Source organism: Drosophila navojoa, chromosome X (assembly GCF_054131105.1).
Source record: "Drosophila navojoa isolate 15081-1374.11 chromosome X, UAZ_NAV_1.0, whole genome shotgun sequence".
Taxonomy (NCBI): Eukaryota; Metazoa; Arthropoda; class Insecta; order Diptera; family Drosophilidae; genus Drosophila; species Drosophila navojoa.
The window spans coordinates 10,088,203-10,112,120 of NC_142895.1; the positions used below are offsets into that span (position 1 = coordinate 10,088,203).

The following is a 23,918-nucleotide window of genomic DNA, read 5'->3' on the forward strand; positions in this document are numbered from 1 at the left end:
GTGAGGATTCGCAAATTTAGTCGCCTATAAATTCTAATATATACATGTACTTTATATGTTATTTACAGGGTATCTGACACACAATATCTGTAGCTCTGCCTCTCGCATCGGTATTTGTCTTTGTTTTTGTTGCTTCAAATTTGCTAAACATTTGCGTGAAAAATATTTGTCTTCAAGCATCCGACGTCTGGATACATGTGTGCACATACATCGGTGCAAAGGGTACTCAAACCACTCACGCAAAGCTCTTATAGTGCCCGATCGTCAACTATGTATAAGATGTTGCTAAATAATACTCGACTCTCGGTGAGAAAGCCTTTCAAAAATACATTTCAATAGTGCTTGAGTAGGCACAACGAGCATCAATCAAACCTATTTGAGTCCGGAAATTTTGCTCACTTGCAACTTAGACCTTATATCTGTAGCAAAATAATCATAATCCAGATCTTAAGTCTTTTTCGCTCAATCTCTCTATATAATTCTCTAACAATCTAAAGCTGAGCCGATTTGAATGCGGACTCCAAATTGTTTTGTGTAAGAAGCACGAACCAAAGAGGAAAAGGCGCTTGTTCCATGCCTTAAGCCGCAACGCCTTCAAAAAACTTACAGCTGAGCTTACAGAACGACTTTTGCGCCGCATGCTCTATGGATCTACTTCATGTGAGGCCAAACCTGCTTTGCAGAGCCAAGCTTCAAAAGTATCTTAATAATGATCTTGCCTTATTAGAACCATTTAATGACCGAACAGTAAAAGACTTGCTACCGAAATACTTGGCTTTGTGTCGTTTAAGAACTCACATACGATGCGATCGTTTCAGATAAGCTTCATTTGAGCTCTTGCCAAAAATGAGTTCAGTTTCAATCAACTTTTATTGACAACTGCCAACATTTGGCTCTTTATAGATCCGCCGGATCCAACTATATAAATGTTATATCGGGCAAAACTCAATTTAAAAGAAATGTGACTCTATTTGGAGTGAATGTTATCATGAGTATCCGATGATGCTACCAATGAATCATTTCGTGCATAAGATGATTAAATTATAAGTTCATGAAAAGATGAATGGAATGGTATGCAGGAAAATATATTAAGAGTATTATCGGTAGTCCTACGAGTCCAATGAACCTTGCTTCTTAAGTAATTCATGCTATTCAAGTTCTCTATAGAATCTAAGGGAGCTTGAAATGCTAGTATATAGAACTTTTGGGTATTTCCTGTAAAAGTTTTAAATAATTCAATAAAAATGCAATCCAAATGTTTTGTTATTAAATATATATATATTTTTTTATATTCATATTTATATATTTATTGTATATATATATATACATAAATATATATATTTTTTATTATAACATTTTGTTGCTTGAAAAAAAAACTTTTTTAAATACTACAAAATTAAAAAAATATATATAAATAAAAAATATTTTGTTGTATTATATTTTTTGTTTATTGTGTGTTTTTTTTTGTGTGTGGGGTGGGGGGAGTTGCTTGGATTTTGTTTTTAATTTTTAAACATTAAATTTAAATATTATTAGTAAAATATGCTTTGTATTTTTTGTTGCTTTCTTTTTTTTTTTTAGTATTTCGCAATTAAATCATCAATATCAATATATATATATATATACTTATGTATATATACATATATTTATCTTTAAATATATATGTATGCATGTGTATGTATGTAATTTTTATGTATTTATATTTATATGCTATGAAAAAATAAACATAAAATTATAATAATAAGAAATAATTTAATAGAATAAAATTTAATAAAAAAAAATTAATACAATTTCATTTTTCTTTTCATTTTCATTTGTGTGTTTGTGTGTGTGTATATATAAATATGGGTACATGGCATTTCTTGCTATTTATTTTCGAAATTTCGCAAATTTTTTTGTACATAAAAATTGATTGAAATTTTTTTTTTTTTTTTCTTAAAGTTTTTATGTTCAACGCAATACAATAAATATATAAAAATTTATATATTTCCAAAAAAAAACTTTTTTGTATGTGTTTATGTGTGTGTGTGTGTGTGTGAGTAAGTAACAATTAGTACAAAATAATTTCACATTGAAAATATAACATTTTCAATTTTTTTTTCATTAAAAAAAAATTTATGTTTGCTTACACGCTAAATATTTTCATTTTTTATATATATTTTTTATATTTATTTTATTTTGTTTTGCCATTCAGTCAATCAGTCGTACTTTTGGTTTGGTCGCGGCAAAGTGGTATCGTTGATCGATAACAAATCGATAGCGAAAAACGCGCCAAAATAAAAACCGTTTCCCACTGCGTTTTGTTTCTCATAAAATATTATTCTCAAAAAAAAGAAGATATAATAGATATTTATATATATGTGTGTGTGTATGTGTGTCGCTTTCAAATTGGAATTTAAATATTTAATTTAAATCAATTGAAATGAATTTTGTTTGATGAAGAAGAAGCAGAGTTGTTTTCATTATATTATGTTTTTTTTTTAAGTTTCATTTTTTTTTTTTTTTAATGTTACACAGCACAGTTTTTTGTTTTTTGTTTTGTATTTTTCATGTGAATTTTTTTTGAAAAATTTCAAACGAAATTGTGAAAAAAATGCTTTCGAGCTAAACTCTAAATCGTAGAGAATTTTTAAAGCAACTCTAACTGCACTGGTTATGCACATATATATGTATATATATATGAATATATATGTATGTATGTGTGTGTGTGTGTGTGTGTGTTTGTATATATAAATATATATATGTTTGCCGTCTCTTTCTCGCTGTGTTCGCTTGCTCTTGCGCTTGGCCTCTCTTTCTGTCTATCTATAATACAAGTTTACATGATGCTCGCTCTCTCTCTCGCTCTCTCTCGCTCTCTCTCTAACTCTGTCCCTCCATCTCGTTCGCTCGCTCGCTCAGCTTGTGGCGCGCTGCTGATGATGCGGCTGCTTCTTGTGGTGTCGCCTCGAGCGTCGGCATTGCGTCGAACAGCATTCGTCAATGGGCTGGGCAACGCCACCCACCAGCTCGGCCACGCCCGTCTGCTTGTCGAAGAGGCGTCGCTTGCTGGAGACGCGCGTCTGCTGGCAGGTGGAGCGGGAGCAGCGCTTGCGATCGCAGTTCACCTTCGAGTCCTGCAAATGAGAAGAGCATTGATGTCGTATTAGTGATATTGATCGAATGGAGTCGCCCGATTCCGATCAGACTTACCTTGCAGCGGCACTTGATGCACTTCTGCTCGCCGTGCGACATGAGCACCGGATGCCATTCCTGTCCGTTTTCGTATACCTTGTTCACCACCTTGCAGCCGCCGGCGGCGAGCACCTCCTCGGCATTGTGGGCGGCCGTACGCTGGACGGCTTGATCGTGCAGCTCGTTGTGATTGGCCGGCGCCTGGTGCTTGCTGCTGGAGCCGTGGTTGCTCTGCTTGCCCTCCGGGCACACCTTGCAGCAGGCCTTCTTGTCGGGGCGATAGGCCAGCTTCTCGCTGCACTGCAGCGGCGGGCAGACCATGCGGGGGCAGCGCACCTCCAGCGTCTGGGCGTCGCAGCTGCAGGTGGTGCAGGTGTCAAAGCCGTTCGGCGGCAAAAACGGATGCCAACTGGCGCCGGCGGCATGGAACTGCTCGCCCAGCCGGCAGCCACGGCGCTGCTGCAGCAGATCGCTGGCATTGATCGCCGGCGAGCTGTTCAGCTGGCCCTGGCCCTGGCCCTGCGCCCAGTCGGCCGGCTTGGCCACACAGCTGGGGCAGCATTCGCCCTCGCGCTGCAGCAGCTGCTCGCCGCCCTTGCACTTCAGGGCCGGGCACTTGATCAGCTCACAGTTGGCCTGGCCGCGCTGGCAGGCGCACATGTGGCAGGTGTCCTGGGCGCTGCGCCACTGCTCCGACTCGTTGTAGAAGCGGCCCGAATGATAGCAGTTGCTCTCGGTGCTCAGCATCTGGTTGCCATTCTGATCGCCCGGCACCGGCACATTGTTGTCCGTGTAGATGGGGAAGCAGTGCGCCGGCACCTTGGTCGACTTCAACTTGCCGCGCAGCAGCAGCCGCGGATTCACCTTCGAGTGCAGCTCCAGGTAGCAGACGCTCGTCTCCAGCTTGATCAGCTCCGCGGAGGGCATCGACAGCTGGAAGCCCTCCATGTAGTTGCCCGTGAACTCTTTGAGCAGCTTCCGTGTCACGGGCGCCCCGATGGCCTCGATCGGCTTCTCCTCCAGGTACAGCTGCAGCTCTTGGCTCGGCACGCCGCTCAGCGTCAGCTCGTAATGGAGATTGCATTCGTTGTCGATTGCCATCCAGGCCATGCCCATGCCCTGGCTCTGGCTCTGGCCATGCTCCACGTGCGCCTTAAGCAGAATGGGCTCGGCGGAGTCGCGGGCATCGGCCACGGGCCGGGGCACGAGGCGGCCGCGTATCAGACTCGCCTCGTGATCCGTCGCCACATTCACGCCCAGCTCGCCGGCGTAGAGAGACTCGAGGACTTTGGGTCCGAGCTTTTCCACGCTGCCGATGGCCTGGTTGAAATTGAAGCTGGGCGTCAGATCCTCCAGCTTGGCCTTGCGATTGCCCTGCTCCTCGATCAGGCTAATGTTGGGACGATCCCGGGTGTTCACATGATCCGTCTCAATGTTATAGGCCAGCGAGCCGTCCGTGTTCAGATAGACCCAAGCGAGGCCGCTGCTCCGTGTGCTCAGCTCGTTGCCGTGCGCGGGCGCCAGCAGCGTCTGGAAGATCTCGCAGCTGGCACGCGTCACAATGTGTCCCTGGATCCTCAGCTGCGGATACTTCTTGGACTCCACGGTCAGCAGAAGCTTGCCGCGCGACATCAGGCGCAGATTCTGTATGGAAATGGGCGAGGACAGCTCCAGCACATTGATCTCGGCCGAGGGCTTGCGCACACGCGACACCTCGTCCAGGATCAGTTCCTTGCGCTCCGGCAGCTCGATGCGAACACTCAGCCCGGCATCGGCATATTCCTCCACGCCAAAGATGCCATTGTAGACCAGGGTCAGGTGCATGGAGCTCGCCGCGCCGCTGCTCGTCGAGACAATGGCCGTGCCGCCGGCTCCGGCCAGTTGGGGATCTGTCTTGCCGTTGGTCGACGCCGGCTCCAGCAGTGAGCTGAACAGTTCCGTCTGCAATGCCGTGTACTTGGCTATCTTGCCGGCCAGGGCCAGCTCGGCCTGGTGCTTGTTGCCCCAGAGCAGCACCACGTGGAGGCGATCGTCGCGCAGGATGCGCTTGTAGTCGCGCGGGACACGCCGCCAGACGCCGCAGATCTTGCCGGTGGCATTCTGATAGACGCTCAGGGTGCCGCTCAGGGTCGTCTCCAGCTGGTGCTCCTCGAGTATATCGCCGCGATCGTCGACGAATTGTATGGCACGTGGTCGACCGATTTTCGACGATACATAGAACGAATAATACAGATTCTTCTTGTGGAACAGGAAGCGAGCGGTGGCCACGATATTCTGTGGATTGTATGTCGTGTACATGGACTTCATTTCCTCGCCCTTCAGGAAGTACGATGTGCGACCCGTTAGCAGCGCAGCGTAATCTGTGAATTGACAAAAAAGGGAAGCAATGACTATTGTGAATGGGACACACTAAATGCAATGAATGAGCGCTTGTATGAATGAATTAGTGAGCGTGAGTGTGAGTGTGCACAACTAGCACCTTCCAGAGTTACATGGAAGTCGGCAGTCACCTGCTGTGCGGCTATGACACCTACTGTTCTATGGTAACTCGATACTCTGCGTGGCTAGGGGCCTGAAAATTTGTACAGCTGCTGCTGAAGGCCACAGACTGAACATATATTGAAATCAGATGGATCGGTCAACTATATCCTATTATAATGGCTAATATATGAGTGTACTCCAAGAGAGAGATTTAACTTGTGTGTCTATGATTTGATCTTCATAATGAATAGCTCGTTATCGTTATCTTTATGCTCCGATAGTTGCATAGATTTCAATAGATTTTCACTTACGTTTCATGTTGCGCTCCTCTTCCTCGCTGGGCACTGGCACATCCGAAGCAGCATCCGTATCTGTAAGACAATAAGAAGCAGAAGGTTAGCCAAAATGGTCTACTTAAATGGAATTTAGATAGCAACAAATAGCATCAAAGGGACCCGCAATGAATGCAATGTATGAATGAATCTGAATAAAAGAAAAGAAATACACAAGCACACACACACGCACACGCACACACACATACACACAGGTAGAGCGGATCCGTTGGTCTGCCCAGGTGGCATTCATTAATCGTGCATAAATTGAGCAGGTAGAACCAAAACAGAAAACTAGTCGAAAGGAATTCCTAGAAATTCACATAGCGAGTGCCAGGCAAATGCGGCGTGAAAGTAGGTGGACATATCTGGGATGTGACAGCACACACACAAACACACACACAGACACACACATTTACTTGATTGACAGCAGCTTCGTTAGAAGCCGCTGCTGCAAAGCTGATTAAGAGCAGAACAAAAACCAAAATAAAATAAAAACGGCTAAAAAAAAGGCTAAGGCTAAAGCTGAAGTCCAAGTCGAAGCTGTAGCTGCATCGGAATTCCATTTCACGCACACAGGCGCAGCGCTTAAGCCGCAAAAAAAAGCAAAGAAGCAGAGACATTGAAAAAAATACACACACACACACACGCACACTTCAGCTTCTTCTTGCCGCATAATGAAGGGCGACAAATCTGACACCTTGTATAGCATTTTATTGAGCCGAGGCCGCAGTGGCGTGGGGCCAGGCGGAGCTGCGAGGGGTCAGCCAGGCCAAGAGCATGCTGCGGTTGCATGCGCTTGTGTGTGTGTGTGTGTGTGTGTGCTGCTGCTGCTGCTGCTGCCTTCCAATGTCGTCGTTTGGCTGTCCGATCTTATCGCCTGATCTTAATACGAGCCACTTCTGACCGAAGCCGAAGCCCAACTCTGCCCTCCAAGCTGTCCGCCGTCCACAGCCCGCTGCCCCCTGCCCGCTGCCCGCTGCCCACTCTCTTTGTCTTGTGCTCTCCGCTCTGCTCTGCTGCCTCTTCTTCATCTTCCTCTTCATCTTTTTTTTTTTTCAATTTGACGCGTCGTCTGCATCGCATTCTTTAGCTTATTGGCAGAGCGAAGCCAGCAGATCCTGCCATTCGCCAGGCAATTCCTGCTGAATTCGCCATCGTCCGCCCCCCCTTTTCCTCGCCCTCTCCCTATCTCTCTCTCTCTCTCGCCTGCCCTTGACTCGCGCTTGCCTTCCCATTGCAGATGAATGAATTTCGTTTCGTTTCATTTCATTTTTATGCCGTGTGTGGCTCTCAATGTTGTTGTTGTTGTTGTTGTTGTTGTTATTTGGGTCTTACTGCCGCTGCTTGGCCGTTTTTGTAAGCCAAGATAAATGAGTTTTGGTGCGCACAAAGACGACGACACGTTGCCCATCATGACAGTGGGAACAGAACGAACGTGCGACGCTGACGCTGACGCTGACGGTGACGCTGACGGTGACGGCGGGGAGCTGAGGAGTCAAGCCGAAGCCGAAGCCGAAGCCGACAAAGCCACAGGGCTAAGACAAACGACACCTTCGGCCATTGAGTCAACGCTTTGGTATGCTGTGAGCCGGTCACTTTCCGCGCTCCTCTCCCTGCCACCCCTCCCTTGCGCCCCCCACCCCAAGTGGCTCATTAACCAAACGAAAAAAAAAAAAAAAAACCAAACCAATAATAAAACAGTTTTGAAAGTGTTTTTTCAAATGATCTAGCTGAATGGACGGGCATTTACTTATGTAGATCTCACAACCAGCTACACAGACGGCAGAGCCTAACTGATTGCTGATTGGATTGGATTGGATTGGATGGCAACTGTTGTGGTTGTGGTTGTGGCTGTGGTTGGGGTTATGGCTGTGGCTGTGGCTGTGGTTGAGTTGCTTCCATAGAATTTCAAACGTTGTGTGTGGCTCAAGAGCTTTGACGATTTGTTATTGTGGCAGAGACAGGGAGAGGGCAAGAGAGAGAGAGAGAGACAGAGGAAGGGAAACGGAACAGAGTAAACTCTTTAAGCTATACAAGAGAAAGGCAAAGGACCTTTAAAACTTTTAACTAATAGAGAGAGAGAGAGAGAGAGAGAGAGAGAGAGAGAGAGAGAGAGAGAGAGAGAGAGAGAGAGAGAGAGAGACAGAGACATGAAGAGAGAAACAGAGAGAGATAAAGATAGGGTGATGGAAAGAGGGAGAGAGGGATATAAGTGAAGGCAAAGGACCTTTGAGACCTTTGACTAGTAGAGAGAGAGAGAGAGAGAGATGAGAAGAGAGGTAGAGAGACAGACAGAGAGATGAAGAGAGAAAGAGAGAGAGATATAGATAGAGTGATGGAAAGATGGAGAGGGGGAGAGATATAAAGAGAGTGAGAGAGAACGGAGCTCATCTTATATCGTAGTCAAAGCTCATTTTCCCTACTAGATCCAAAGATTTATAGGAATAATAGCAAAAGCTCTGCAAAGGAGCTTGCAGTATGGAAACCCAAGACTAGACAAAGCCTTCTTCATAGCGAGTGAGAGAGGGAGAGAGAGAGAGAGAGCTTTTGAGCTTGATGAAAGCAGCTTAGCAGAGACATTCGGGAGGCAAGCGCCTAGGCTATAAATTAAGTGATCCTGTTTAACCCAAATGTCAAAGCACGTACACACACATACACACACACACACATATCTCGCTCAATCTAAATGGGATCTCGTGCAGCAGCGTTTCGTTTGTATTTTTTTTAATAGACAGTTCCGTTTTCTTTTTTTCGATGCCTTATTGCGATAAAGATAAAGTTGAAAATTTTATTAGCCCCGGCACACACATGGAGAGATCAATATCGTGTGTGTGTGTATGTGTGTCCTGTCTACAAAGTTGAAGTTGGGCTCGATTTTGGGTTCGTTTCGGGTTTAGCCATAAAATGCACTGAAAAAGGAAACGCGCAACCACAAAAGATGTCATCAACTTGAATTGTCAGCTACTAATGGACGCTGCAAAGGAGAAGGAGATGGACACACAGAGAGAGAGAGAGAGAGAGAGAGAGAGAGGGGAGCTAGAGTTTTGAAGATGTGAACAGTTGGCAGTTGGCCTTATCGCCGAGTTCGATGCCAAACGATCGATCGCAACGATCTCAGAAGGCAACGATTGACGTTGAAAAAGGCATTTGGCATTAACTTTTATTGTGTCTACCTGGTTAAATGTGACCATAACATGGACATGGACATGACGTGCGCTCTCTCTCTCTCTATCACACACACACACACAGTCCTTGTCACTCTCGATCGCCCGCTGTGGCAAATGAGATAATTTAATAAGCGTTAAAATGCTCGAGTTATGTCATTATAAAAATAACGAAAAAATGCATAAATTAATGCGCGTGGAATGCGCAAGAGAAAATGACAAAGGCAACGACGACGAAGAAGTGGAAGAATGAGAAGTAGAAGCAGCAGCAGCAACGGCAGTGAAACGATCAAGCATCGGGCTTGGCTCAAGCTCTATTTGAGGCCTGCGGGCAGCGGCGACCAAAAATGGGCAACAGCATTTTGTGGCAGATGCAGCGCAACTGCAACTAAACTTGGCCAAAGCAGCTGCTATACATATAAGCACACACACACACACACACATACACGTGTATATATACCTGGACAAAAGCGGGCTAGACCAAGTTAGGCGAACAAAAAAAAAAAAAATATATATATATATATATAAAATAACTTTGGTAAATCAAAAGCAAAGCCTGCTGCTGCTGCTGCTGCGGCTGCTGCTGCTGCAAGTTGTTGTTGTTAAATATTTTTACAATAGCTGCGTGAGCGTTGCCTGGCTGGCGGAGAGGGGTGTGTATGTGTGTGTGTGTGTGTGGGGGGGAGGGGTGTTCATGCAGCATGTGGCAAGCAGCGAGCCAAGTTGGGGCCGCGCCCGTGCCTTCTAACTATTTATGGCAAACGAGTTGCCAACGTAGCCAAACAGGCAGCAGCAGCAGCAGCAGCAGCAGCAGCAGCAACAGTTGCTGTTGCAATTTGACGTGGCAGCAATTTAAGCCAACTCTGTGCAGCATAACCTCAGACACGCCCCCCGCCGCCCGTTTGCCTAGCAGCCCGCTCTCGCCCTAACGCCCTACCGCCCTCCTGCCCAGCCATCTGGCCAGCTAGCCATCTAGCCATCTCTTTCCCTCCGCCAGCTTTGCTGCTCCGGCATATAAAAGTGAAATCTTTCTCGTCAACCGACGGCAACGCGCCAAAGGTCAACGGCTTTGCATAAGCAAATGAAAAATTGCCGCAAAACGGAAACTAATGATGTGCTGCAGCAACTGGCAGCAGCAACTTGCAGCAACTAGCAGCAGCAGCAGCAGCAGCAGCAGCAGCAACAACAACAACAGTTGCAACCAGTTTCCATGCCACACAGCGGCAGCAACTGGGAGACTGGAATTCAGCCACAGCACTTGGCTTGATTATGTGAAAAATGTCACACACACACACACACACACACACACTCTCTCTCTCTCTCTCTCGCACACAACGCAACTTTCCTCATAAGTTTTTCTAATTATGAATTCAATTCATGCAGAAAATTAGCAAAAGCCAAAGAAATGCCTTCTGATTCAGTCGCTGTTTATATGGTGCGTGTGTGTGTAGGAGTATGCATGTGTGTGTGTGTGTGCTGCATGCCCATAAGCATGCTTAAGCTTTAAGGCCACTGGGGAGTTGGCAAAAAAAACTCCAAAGAGGCAAAACAAATTCTTCAGCATTTGAAAGTCAAGTTCCGGCAGCGTTGCCAGATGGCTGCAAGAGTAACTTCAAGGATGCCCCGAAGGGAAGTTATATAGTTAAGATAAGACTTCGGATGTTGCCACTGTGTTAAGCTGTAGTTGAATATATTATACAGACAATGTTGCCACCTGGCTAAAAGCTCTGAATATGATATATGAAATTGAGATGTTGCCATCATTTGCTTTGGGTTTTCTTTCGCTACTAAACTAGACATAACAAAGGCTGCTAGATCTGAAGACAGGGTTGCCGGATCGCTGCCGCTGGAGCCTTTATTAGAGTTTACTCTAGCCTTTCGGCTATTTGCCCCCCGTTCAACTCTATGGAGCTGCTTATTTCATGCTTTAGCTATGCGTCTCCCTCTATCGCCCCCTCTCCCTGTTCGCTTTTAATATGCTGTTGACTTGAATGATCAGGCATCATTGGAATCCGTTCGGTTTAATGTGGCACGTGTGTGTCCCCAGCGAATACTCAGACCCCCTCAACAACAAAACAAAAAAAAAAAAAAAAAGAAGAAAACAAATGTGAAACGTAGCCCAATTTCCAGCTATGCCCCAACACCCTGGCCAACGCCTGGCGCCGCCGCCTCCCTCCCCCATGTGAAGACATGGCAAAAATGTTCATAGCCATATATTCCCCATGGTCTTGTCGCATGATATACACCCCCAGCCCGCTCTCTAGACAAGTGGAGGCTGATATAAAATAAATTGTGAAAAAAAAAAAACAAACTCAAGAAAAAACATTGAAGAACATCGAACAACATGCAAAAGTCGAAAGCAACAATAAATAAATGCAGAGATGGTCCCAAAAAAAAAAAAACAAAAAAACAAAATGGATATAACATACATCATGTGCGTGTTGGTGTGCGTGTGTGTGTGTGTGTGTGTGTACTAAGTATAGATTGGAATATGATGTTGTATATAAGACTATATGTATATATATATTATATATAGTATGCGATATTGGGGCGACAACAGAGCGAACCAAATGGCATAAAAAAGAATTATAAATTGCGTAGCGCTGACCTTCAATTCGGGCCAAGTAATTTTTCATAAACAATTTACGCGTTTCGAACTATTCCACTACATATGTCTCTATCCATGTATCTGTCTGTATATACTATATAAATATATGCATATATTATATTATATTATATTGGTCTATATAGTATTTGGCTATATTTTTTTTTTTGCTCTTCTTCGCTCGTTTTTATGGTCTACGTCGCGTTGAAAAGTGTTGTACAGCTGCGTTTGCTGCTACGCTTAATTATTCATAGATATATGATCTATAGATGTGCTATATATACCCATATATATTTGTATAGTCAGCATTTTATATGTCTCGGAGACAACACATAATCCGATTCAATATTCATCTCGATGTCTTTTCGCCTTTTTTATTATGCGTAACAAACAATTGCATGTGTCAAAATATTGAGATATTTTGCAGATTTATAGATGGATATACATATATAACGATATGTATATATAGATCTTTATAGCTCTCTATCTATCTCCCTCTCCCTCTCACTCTCACTCTATATATAGTGTTTGTGGCAGCGCTCCCTGCGCTCTATGACTCATTTGCTTGGCATGATTTTGTTTGAATTACGCATAGTCTGGTTTCTATGCCATCTAGATGATATGATATCTATGAAAAGCTTTATTGTACAACTTACCGTTACGATCGCCTGGACAGGTCTTGCAGCATTTGCCAGGCAATGAGATGGGATCATCGCATTTAGCCGGCGGACATTCGTTCTTGATATTGCGACACTGAACGCGTGCAACAATGCGACGCTTCTTGGGTATCTGAAATGTGAAGATTGAGAGAGTTGGGATTATAATTGATGGCTGAATGAAAAACTTTGGTATAGATCAATATAAAATATTGCAGTTATATCTAGCATTATATCTATAGTTAATATTTTCATTTATAGATAATACTTTTTATGGCTCTAAGTATTCTGTTATATAATCTTATGAAGTCTTAGAAAGGGCAGTTCAGAAATATATTACATTGACCCAAAGGAAAATATAGATTATATTAGGTAGACTGAGATGAAATTTTATAAAAGTCAAAAGTTTTCTATGATATTACATAAGATAATGCGGCACTTTTTAAGAAATTTAGTAAAGTAATCCAAGTTGGATTATAATACTTTTGAATCCTAACGAACTCTTAAGGATATGACTAGCTCTCTCCCCCTCACTCGCCCACTTTCTCTCCCTGACTCCGTCATACTCTAATGTTAATTCTCTACTGGAGAATATTGAAATAAACTCCATGTATTTGCTTTGATTTTCTGTCTCGTTGCTTGCGCTCTCCGATTGTAGCTCATTAGTTATGCTGAGTGGATGGGCAATGTGTCACTTCTGTCTGGTTTGTGCCATTATTGTGTATTTTATTTATTTTTTTATTTACTTTTTATATAATTTTTGTAGCCACAAAATTAATTAGCGCTGCCATTCGCATAGCTGAAAACTGACTCAAAGTCGCTTGTCTCTTCTTTATTATGATTGCTTTTCATTTTAATTTTCATCACTCTCTCGCTCGCTCGCTCTCTCCCCATCAAATACCCTGTAATTAGGGTACACTGAGCGAGCATAAGAATCTTTAGCTATATAAAATAGATTACCCGATCCCCAGCTAACTGAAGGAACTCAGCTGCCCGAGCAGCTAGCGGACTTCACTATGCTCCCGACTCTCAATTCGATTGCGAGTGACCAAAGACAAATACTTCCATAGACACCTGCTGTACAGGGTATTTGCTTAGTCTTCCCTGGCATTGCATCATGCTGCAGTGCCATCTCTTTCGCACTGTCGCGTCGCCTGCCTTAAAATTAGAACTAAATCAAGCTGCGATTTTCTTAATATAAATATCTGAATATATTTATAATTCCCATGTTTATTTTTTTCCATTTTGTTGTCCCCGACTTTTTATTAATTCATTTTTGATCTGCGCGAATCTGATGAGAGTTCTCTTTTTTTTTTTTTTTGTCATTTCATTTAATTTTTTTTTTTTTTTTTTGTCATCTTTTGATGTTTATATGAATTTCTTGTTGATTTTTATGGGGACGAGACACAACGTTGTTGCTTTTAATGGACGCCATCCCAGAGTTCTTACAGAAGCAGTCAGTAGGAATTATTTTATGATCTGGCTCGTTTATAACGCTTGCAGCCACATAAATTATAATTAATTAATACACACAGTTCACTAAAAGACGATGAACACGATGAATACCACCAAAAACACGACAAAATATACGGCTTCATAAAAAATTTCAATTACTTGAAAAGGGAACAGATAACGCCCCGCGACCTCCTTATCTAGCCTGTCTGGGAGTGAGAACTAAGCAGGTGAGATAATTGCAATTAGCCAATGAGAGGCCAGACACTGAAATGGGAAAAGCTTTGCTGGGCTTGCGAACTAGCTGCTTTCGTTTGGAACTAGTTCACTCAAGCATTACGGCTGGAGATCTATAATATAAGAAAGTGAACTAGTTCCTGAAGGTAGCAAAGCTAGAAATTGTGTTGATAGGACAAGAAATTGCAGAGGCAAGTGAACTAGTTCTCTTGATACTTAACTAGTTCATGTTAGAGCCGTAGTACGCCAGCTAAGGGAAGAAGTCTGAGAGAGGTTTAGCTTTAATTGTGCTGAAGCTGAGGAAATGAAAGTAGCTTGGATTCGATTGATTTCTTTGGAATATAAGTGTATGAATATATCATAAGATCTTCATTTCTATATGCATATATTTATATACATTCGTTTATATAGTCTTTATACAAAATTGAAGCTGCGATTGTTCTTTTGATTGTGTTTTTAATGTGTCGCCTGGACCAGAGCTGCTTCTAAGCAAAACTCTATCCCCAGCTCAGCCTCAGCCGCTGCCTCTGCTGAGCAGCCCCCCTCGCCTCCTTTTGTATTTTGCATTTCGTTCAATGCAAAAATTCTTTTTGCGTAATTCAATCAACAACATCGAAAGAGCAAAGCGAACGCAATGTGAAATTTGTTGTATCAAGTTTTGGCAACGCCTCAGAGAGAGGGGTATATCTATATCTATATATACATATATATATATAGGATATATTTATTTATACATATCTATATAATATATATGCGTAGGTATTGCGCTGCTTGTACCGACTTTCAAATCAATATTAATCATGCGCTCAAATCCCATAAATTATGCTGCATGCGACCACAACTACTATACTCTTCTTAACCCAAGTCAGAATATATTTTTCTTTATCTTTTTTCATTTTTCTATCTTTGCCATTATTTATATATATATAGATTTTTTGTTTTTGGCAAACTTTGTTGTTGTTTGTTTGTTGTTGCTTGTAGCAAATGTCGACGCTCATTAGTCAATTAGTTGGCCGCCTATAGCTGACTTGCCTCAATTTGTTTGGCCACATGGCCCCAAAATGCAAAGAAAAACAGAATTATCTTTATCTACAGCGTTCGTCTAGTGCATTTTGCACTAATTGAAAGACGAATCCTAATTAGAGAGATAATGTGAACGAGCAAATAGATAAGTAAAAGCTGCAAAGCAGCTGAAAGCTAACAGATAAAGATCCTCTACTGAGCTGAAAGCTGCTTAATAGAAGCTTTGAAGCCTAAAGCTCATGAAATTATGAAATTATGTGCCCTGTCAAGTTTAAAGCTACTTTGTATTCTCTATAGACTGTTCTTTCTACTCTTTCCGTGCCTCAAGCTTAAATCGGATTTAAATTTTATACTTTTCGAGTAAATTGTGAATAGTACTTACCGCAACGCATTCACATTTGATGCAATACATGACGCCAAATGGTGGTCCCAGATCCGCATACCAGGTGGAGCCCAATTCGCGTAGAACCTTGCCGAACTGGCATTCCGTGACTGAAACGAGAAACGTAAAAGCGTGAGAAATGGAAAAATTATGAAAATGCAATTTGCTATAAGAAATTTTATAGCCTATAAATATGGCAAATAGATTCTAGAAATATATATATATATAAATGTATATATTATATATTTATTTATATATATATAGAGAGAGGGAGAGAGAGAGAGAGATAGTTATTTTGGCTCTGTCGATTTGGCTGCGGCATTTGTGGCGCCAGCTAATTGCATTTGCCCATATTTGAAATTAGTCAATGCCTTTGCGCTCTGTCTATAGCCTATATATAGCCCGAGTGCCAGGATTGTGGGCGAGGGGGCGTGGCCGGGGCAAATGATGTCGCCTGGCGCCAGCATTGGCGGCGCTTCCGGCAAACGTTCCCAATCATCAAATGCACAAAGTAGCGGGAAAAAAGCTACAAAGAAATGCCAAAAGCGGCTAAATACAAGCAGCTATACACAAAAAAGGCCAACAGAGCTCAATGGAAAGTTGCATTTAGCCATTATGCAGCGCAAGCCAAAATAAAAGCTAAAACAATTCTGCTGATAAAGGCTAAAAAAGTAGCTAAAAGAGGCAATAACTGTTGCCAAGCTAAGACTTTTTGTTTAGATCTTTTTCAGCTGCAACTGGCGCCAACAAGTGTCAAAATTTTTTCTTTAGCGGCTTTTTTCCCTCTGTTTGTTGTTGTTGTTGTTGCTGTTAATTGGCCGAGCCACTAAAATCGTTATGCAAATCGGCCTGCGCAGCACGTTTAATTATTAATATATTTTAATTACCCACAGAGCCACAGCCACGAAATAGCAACAACAAAAAGGCCGATAAATAAATAAGCATGGGGAAAAAAGGCTAAATTACAAATGCTAAAACTTTAAACTCTTTGGCGCCACACATCGAACGATGCCGCCAAACAACCCATAAAAATAGCAAAAAAAAAACCAAAAAAAGAAAAAAATAGTAGCCAAAAAATAAGTAAAAAACTCAAGCAAATACAACTGCAGGTATACGACTAGCAGATACCCTAGATAAGCTACAATTCGATTAAGAATGATGGACTTGTAGATACCCTAGCTGAATAGCAAATAGCAGAAATAGCAGCACTAGCAGATACCCTAGGTATCTGGGAGGTTGCTCAATGCTAATACAATAGAAGCACACGACTAGTAGATACCCTAGCTGTTGCCAAGCAGTGGGCATTTGACTGATAGTGTATTTTTTTACAGGGTATTTTTGCAGGGTATTTCTCGGCTGGGAATACGAGTAAATAGAGCAATAAAAATATAATAAGATCATGATTTTTGGACTGCAGCTGTTGCGCTACTATCTCTCTTTCTTTTTCTCTCTCTCTCTCTCTCTCTCCCTCTCATTCTGAACTTTGCTTTTCTCTATGTTAGCTTATCACATCGAACAGCGATTTGGTCTTGAATCAAAAGCAGTGACAAGCACCTAATTAGCCAAATACAATAACTAGTTAAAGGCACGACGCCCACCCCGCCCCAAGCTCACAGGTAGCGCAACGACTATAAGGATACCCTATAAGTCACTCCACATTCCAGAGAAGTTTCTCAGCGAGTGACTTTCAAACTGTGACTGATATATGGGACAGCAGAGACATTGGAGATATTTAGCTGAAGAGTTAACTTTTTTTATGGCTTTTTTAGTCAACATTTTCCAGCTGATATGCCCAGCTGCTACGTCTGGGCAGGGTATGTGAGAACAATCAGAGTAGTAGAGTAATCGAACAGCAACAACAACAACATCATCAGCAACAAATTGAAAACAAGCTGAGGCGGCATTGCCCGACATGGCGTATACGTGATAAGTGGCGCTAACGACGCGCGACGTTTATCAAGTGTGCGCGGCCTTATTATAATTCTCTGCTTCTGCTGCTGTTTCTACTCTCTGCTGTTGCTGTTGTTGTAGTTGTTTGTTTTATTTTTCATTTGGCGCCAGCTTTATTTGCGTGCGAAAATAAAGAAACATAAAATTGAAATGCAAGCAAAATACAAAAAAAAAACACACACACACACACAAATAAATAAGTAAATAAAATAGCCAAACAATAGAAAAATAATCATAGAAGACAAAAAACACAGACAGACACACACGCACACACATATGTATGTATGTTTGTATGTCAAATTGTAGCTTAAACAAGTTGACTTTGGTTTTCAGCTCGAGTCCAAACATTGTTGAGCAACAAAAGGCAGCAGCATGCGGCTAAATATGTTGCCAAGCTCAGGCTGCACTTGAAGCCAGCCATATGTCATGTGTATTGGCAACAAACTAGTCATATATATGTATATATATGTGTGCATTTGTCTATGTATATACATATATTCGTATATTCATGCCCATTTTAGTCAGTTTTCTTGTTGTCATTCCTTGTGCAATTTGAAAATTTCATTTATTTTTGGTCCCGCGCCGACAATATAATTGAAATTTACGTTAATTGGCGCTCGGCAATTTTTGCGCTTGATTTCACATTTCTTCTCGCAAAAATTGTAAATAAATTATATGTATACATTTATTTATATATACATACATACATATGTATGCATAGGCCACAGATCGATCATGTGCTGGCGGCGCAGCGCAGCCTTAAAATGCTGCCACGCCAGCAAGTCAGCAACAGCAACAATGTCAAGCCTTATCAACATCGCTTAGCAGCATTGCATAGCAACAATTTATGTTGCCTTAGCAACAAGCTTTAACCGTTTGCCTCTGCATTGCATAGCAACAATTTATGTTGACCGTGTTTGTCTGCAGCCCGGCTCGAGCTTAGCAACAAATGTTGCCACAGCTCAGCAACATGCTGTGTGCTGTGTGTGTATCGGGTCAGCTTTGCTGTTGGCAACAGCTTAGCAACAGGCGCGTCTGAAATTGTTGCCTAAAAATAGATTCGCCGTTCTCTGACTGCAGCAGCAATGTTGCTGCTGCCACTTCCGCTGCTCACTGCTAATGTTGCCAGGCACAATGGGCTGCTTTGATTAACTGTTGTTCTTCCTGTTGCTGTTGCTGCCGTTCCGCCCCTCATTTCCGCAGCAAGAAACAGCTCATCGGCATTTGTTTACTGTAAGCGTGTGTGTGTGTGTGTGCAATTGTTGTTGCAATTTGTCTAGACATTTGATTAATGGGCGCAAACATGTTTTTGGGCCACATTTTTTTTTTTTTTTGCTGTTCCAGACTATTTATTATGTACGCCAAATTCATTCATAGATGCACAAGTTTCTAGCAGCCGAAGCGTGCAACAACAACAAAAAAAAAGAATGTTGAAATTTGCGCAAAACAACAACAAAAAAGAAATAAAAGAAATAATTATTATTCTTCTTTTTATTGTGTTTGTACGCAGCGTGGGCGGCACTTAACATTAACAACAACAGCAACAACAAGTGCATTGGACACACACACATATACACACATACATACATACATAAATATATATATAAATTAATACTTGTATCCTATATATATTTGTTATTTTTAATTTGAATTTAAGACGAAATGTCTAGAAATAATTTTGTGTTGTTGTTGTTGTTGTTGTTGCTGTTGCTGTTTGGCAGTGCATTGACACACAGGCAAGCAATAGCAAGAAGAAGAGGAGGAATAACAACAACAACAACAACAACACTAAAGTGCAGCAAAAGTAATATGCGAAAAATTTATTGAATTTTCCATGATTCCAGCTGGGTAGCTCTGTCTATCTCTGTCTATCTCTCTCTCTCTCTCTCTCTCTCTCTGTCTCTCTCTCTCTCTCTCTCTTTCTTTCCCTCTATACCCCTCTCACTGTTCTGATGGCTTAAAGTTTTGACTAAGCTTATTCCAAGGACTTAATTTAGGCTTAGCTGAGCTAAACTTGATTAGGGCTTTACAGAGTTCCTATTAAATTTATCTAAGACTAAACTATCCAATTGGATTTGCTAACTGGACTTGCAGTCTCAGAACTTAGGGCTTTCTTTATCTAACATCCATTTTGTTTTCCTTTTATTTTCCTCATTTTACCTACAAGAAGATTCTCATGTGGAAATATCTTTGATTCTTTTTTTTTCATTTCTATTCTTTTCTTCTTATTTGTTGTTGTTTGCTTTTGGCCCTTGGCGACAGTTTTGGTAGCATGTGTGGCATATGTCTGCCTCGGCTGGCTACCGCGCTGCCCCTGCCCCCCAGCCCTCTGCCACTCTCTGGCTGCGATGCTGCAACAAGCAAGAGATGAATCTTCGCACAATGTGCTAATTACAGTCAAAAGGCAGCGACAGGCATTTCAACTTCTAATAAACATTGCGCTGGCTGCCAACAACACGTGGCCCCACTGTACGTCGCGCTCCCTCCCTCTCTGCCGCTCTCCCTCTCTGTCGCTCTCTCTCTCTCTCTCAGTGTCTTGTCTTGTTGGTCATTCGTTTTAGCCAACTATAAATTCGCCTTGGTGTTGCCAAATGCGTTGCTGACTCACATGACGCAGAACCTCTGCCGCTGCCGCTGCCGCTGCTGCCGTCGCTGCTGCAGCTGACGTCGACAGCGGCGTCGCACTGGCGCAGCATTTTCTTTTGGCTATTTTTTGCAGCCTACACACACACGCACTCACACACACTCTCACACGCACAGTTGCAAAGTGCTTTGCGCATACCCTGTAAATCATACTAAGGGATGGCTTAACTCAACTCCATGCAGGCTAACAAGGTTATCAAGGCAAAAGCTAGAGCATTTCTATAGAATATTAGTTGAATGTGATCTAGCTTAAGTCGTATATAATTACAGGGTGTACACTAGTTGAGCAGCTGCTGCTATAGGCTAAACATGAAAGCCTAAAAGGCTGAAAGGCTAGGGCGTAAAGTAGAAATATATTGATCTACATGATATTCACTTCGGGACATATGCACATCCAATTACAGGGTATTCTCTAGTCAAGCAGTTGCCTGAAATATTTGTTCTGCTCTTCTTTTTTTTGGCTGCGTGCGCTTTTAATTGAGTTAAAAGATCAGCACAAATCGGCGAATTGGTAGAAGCAGCACAAAAAGTGCACGCCAGAGAGAGAGAGAGAGAGAGAGAGTGGGAGAGTGGGAGAGTGGGAGAGATATATGTTATATAGCTACGCTCTTCTAGTTGTTAATTTACAAAATGTTATTTGTGTTTTGCGCCTTAATTAATTGTTGCAAAATAATTAACGTAAAATGTACATCAAATCAATTCAAAGGCAAATCAGTGAGTGAGAGAGAGACAGAAAGAGTGGGAGAGAGATAGAGCGGGGGGGCAGATTGAATTTGATTGAAATGCTGCAGCGCGTCGATTAGTCCGGCTTATCGAGCTCTTGAGCTGTTTTATTATTTCGGTTCTTTTTGTGTCGTTCGCCTCTGTTTGCGTTCTTCAAATTTGACAGCGACGAGTGTCGAGCTGTCAATCAATCGATGCGGCCAATCAATCAGAATCAATAGATCGATCGATCGCGGCACACAACAAAAAGTAACAGCCGAAGTAAACCAAATAAAACAGAATGTCAATAAATAGACTCTGAGTGTGGACAAAATTATGACGAAAGAGCCTAAATAGCAGTTCTCCATCTCCTGCTCCAGCTCCTACTCCTTCTTCTTCTCCCGTTACTATATGATGATATATACCAAATATTTATCAAATATTTACAAGACTTTTGCTATAGATCATATAGTATATATATAGCCCCAATATCAATTGAATATTTTTGGTATATTTCTAGCTCTTTTTAGGTACTTGTCTGCACTATTATTTAGTATTTTCTCTTAGTATATACTGCTTCTGCATTAGCATTTGGTATTTAACTCAGTTCAGTTTGTCGCCTCTCACTCAGCCGCGCTCCACTTTATTTATTTTATAAGCAATTAAATTTATTTAAGTGCAAAGCTAACAGAAAATGTAACCTCAAACAGCAAATGCACCCATTTGTCTGCATACCCTGTAAAGTAAACCCTGGTGTAGGTCGGCTAACTCGACTGGCAGAGGAAAGAGTGAGAGTCAGAGAATGGGAGAGAAAGAGAGACAGAGAGAGAGAGAAAGAAACCTTGCATATGATGCATTTAAGAATATTCCATAAATGGAGTACAGTTATATATGTACATATGTACAATGGGAAAACACTGGAGGACTACTTCGGGGCAATTTTTACTTTCGATATTTATCCACATTCGAGAATCCTCATAGAGATTAAGATATGTGAGATAAATAGGAAAAACTTCTTCTTTGCTCATTCTCAACATTTCTAGGATATCACTTAGTCGTGCCTGGCTCAATTTGTGTTTTGTGAACGCAACCAAATAAAGATCTCTAATGGCTGATTGCGTTTTCTTTTTCTTTCCTTATTTTTTTTTTTTTTTTGGAGTTGCGCTGGTTGTTGAGATAATTTATGACAGACAAGCGGTAGGTGTGAGCCGGTGGGCGTGTCAAGGGGTTGCGGCAGGGCAGGCGTACCAGCAGGGGATGGGGGTCAGTTGACAAACACACAGAGGCGACGGCGGCGACGGCGGCGGCGGTGTCGTTCCCAACAAAGCAAACAAACAGCAGAGGCCGTTGGACAAACGCACACACACACACACACACGCACACACACGCATATGGAGCAATCGCCCTTAAAATGAAAAAAAGTGTGAAAGTAAAGAAGAAGAAAAAGTTCAAACGTGAAAAAGCCGCAAAATGTGGCGACGGCGCGTTTAAAAACGCTAGCAAAACGCGCACATTAAATACACTACAAAAAAAGGGGCTCGCTCTGCACTTGTTGTTGCCATTGCCATTGCTATTGCTATTGCTATTGTTATTGTTATTGTTATTGCTGTTCTCATTGCGGAGCGCCTTGGCAACAACAATTGGCAATATATTCGAAGATCACAAAAAAATCGGGAAGCATTTCAGCGAGAGCAAAAAGTTCATGTAAAAAAGTCTAAGATGTGGCAAGAGGGGGAGTGAGAGAGAAAGAGAGAGAGAGAGTGAGAGGGAGAGGAAGAAAAGGTTTACTCATAATGAATGACAATTGTTGGCCAAGTAGCTAAGCGAACAAACGATCTAAAGACGATCTATATACGATATATACGATATATATGATACACATTTAAAGACAGCTACCGTTGTGATTTCTCAATGATATACGTACTATATAATAGAGTTCCTTCTAGAGTCAACAAGAAAACCGTAAATTGAATTCGAACTTTAATGGAAAGAAATTTGGAAAATGCTTAAAATGGCATAGCTAATGGAATAATATAGCTAACTTGAGAAAATCTGCTAAAATCTGGCTATTCCTACCCGCATTACTCCAGTTGAGCCACCTATAAGAAGACCAAATTTTGGAGTATTTGCACTGAATTGAATATTGAACACTGCGCAGCATTTTATATGCATATAAATATTTGTAAAACACATACATATATTTAGCTTGAAAAAAAAAGAAGCTAAATGGATGCCGCTGTGGAACGAACTTCTTGGCCAGCGTTGCAATTATTTTAGTGTCTGTGAAATTGTGTTTAGACAATTGCGCATGAGTTGCCCCAAAAGCGGCTAATTTCCGTGTATGTGTGTGTGTGTGTCTGCGCATATGTGTGTGTGTGTGTTGGCTATTTTGGAACAGAGCTGTAAAGGCAGCTAAAGTCAGCTGAAGGCAGCTAAAGGCAACGCGTCTCTGGCCGTAAACATTTTCAATGACTATTTTTATTTATTTATTTTATTTCTATTTTTTTTCATTTGTTTTTGCTTGTCTTTTTCCGTTTTTTTTTTATTTTTAATTTTTTCTATTTTATTTTTTGTTTTTGTATTTTTGTTTTTGGTTTTGGTTTTGCATTTTTGCTCATTTACAAAGCAAATCACGCGACTGCGAGTTGCCCCCGTCGCAGATGTCGTCAAGAGTTCAGACGGCAAAAACAATGCTAAAAGAAGATTGTTGTTACTGTTGTTGTTGTTGCTGTTGCTGCTGCTGTTGTTGTTGCTGGCTAATTTTAAATGCGCTGATAAGTTGCACAAATATTCTAAGGATGTGTGTCTCGTGGCCGAGCAGTGGAAGGTGGCAGCCGAGCGGTGGGTGTGGGCTCTAGTTAGCTGATGACGTTGCTGCTGCTGCTGCTGCTGCTGCTGCTGCTGCTGATGATGATGATGATGATCGCTGCAGCTGCAATGAATGAGACAGCAGCACGCGACTCATTGCTCAAGCGATCATAGAAGGAAAGCACTTTGTAGCTCGGTAGAGCAAAAAGCTCCCAGTGGAACGTAAGCAGAGGACAGAGCCTTAAACTAGCTAAAAAAGGGTATGCATTTATAAGGCGTTACCCACAGGTTGAGAGTGGCAATACC

The 23,918-nt window shown here is 42.1% G+C and overlaps 1 protein-coding gene across 3 annotated transcripts in view; it reads right to left on the reverse strand.

The window, feature by feature from the left end:
* Positions 1–1,434: 1,434 nt before the first annotated feature.
* The window catches only part of sog (chordin short gastrulation), a 37,742-nt gene continuing 15,258 nt past the window's right edge, over positions 1,435–23,918 (reverse strand). For all 3 annotated transcript variants that reach the window (XM_089263042.1, XM_089263041.1, XM_089263043.1), the window contains exons 3-7: positions 15,510–15,619; positions 12,416–12,548; positions 5,967–6,026; positions 3,193–5,534; positions 1,435–3,116 (exon numbers count right to left, since the gene is read on the reverse strand). In XM_089263042.1, coding sequence (XP_089119168.1) covers positions 2,898–3,116; positions 3,193–5,534; positions 5,967–6,026; positions 12,416–12,548; positions 15,510–15,619 — 2,864 coding nt within the window. In that variant the 3' untranslated portion in view covers positions 1,435–2,897. The remainder of the gene's footprint in view (positions 3,117–3,192; positions 5,535–5,966; positions 6,027–12,415; positions 12,549–15,509; positions 15,620–23,918) is intronic.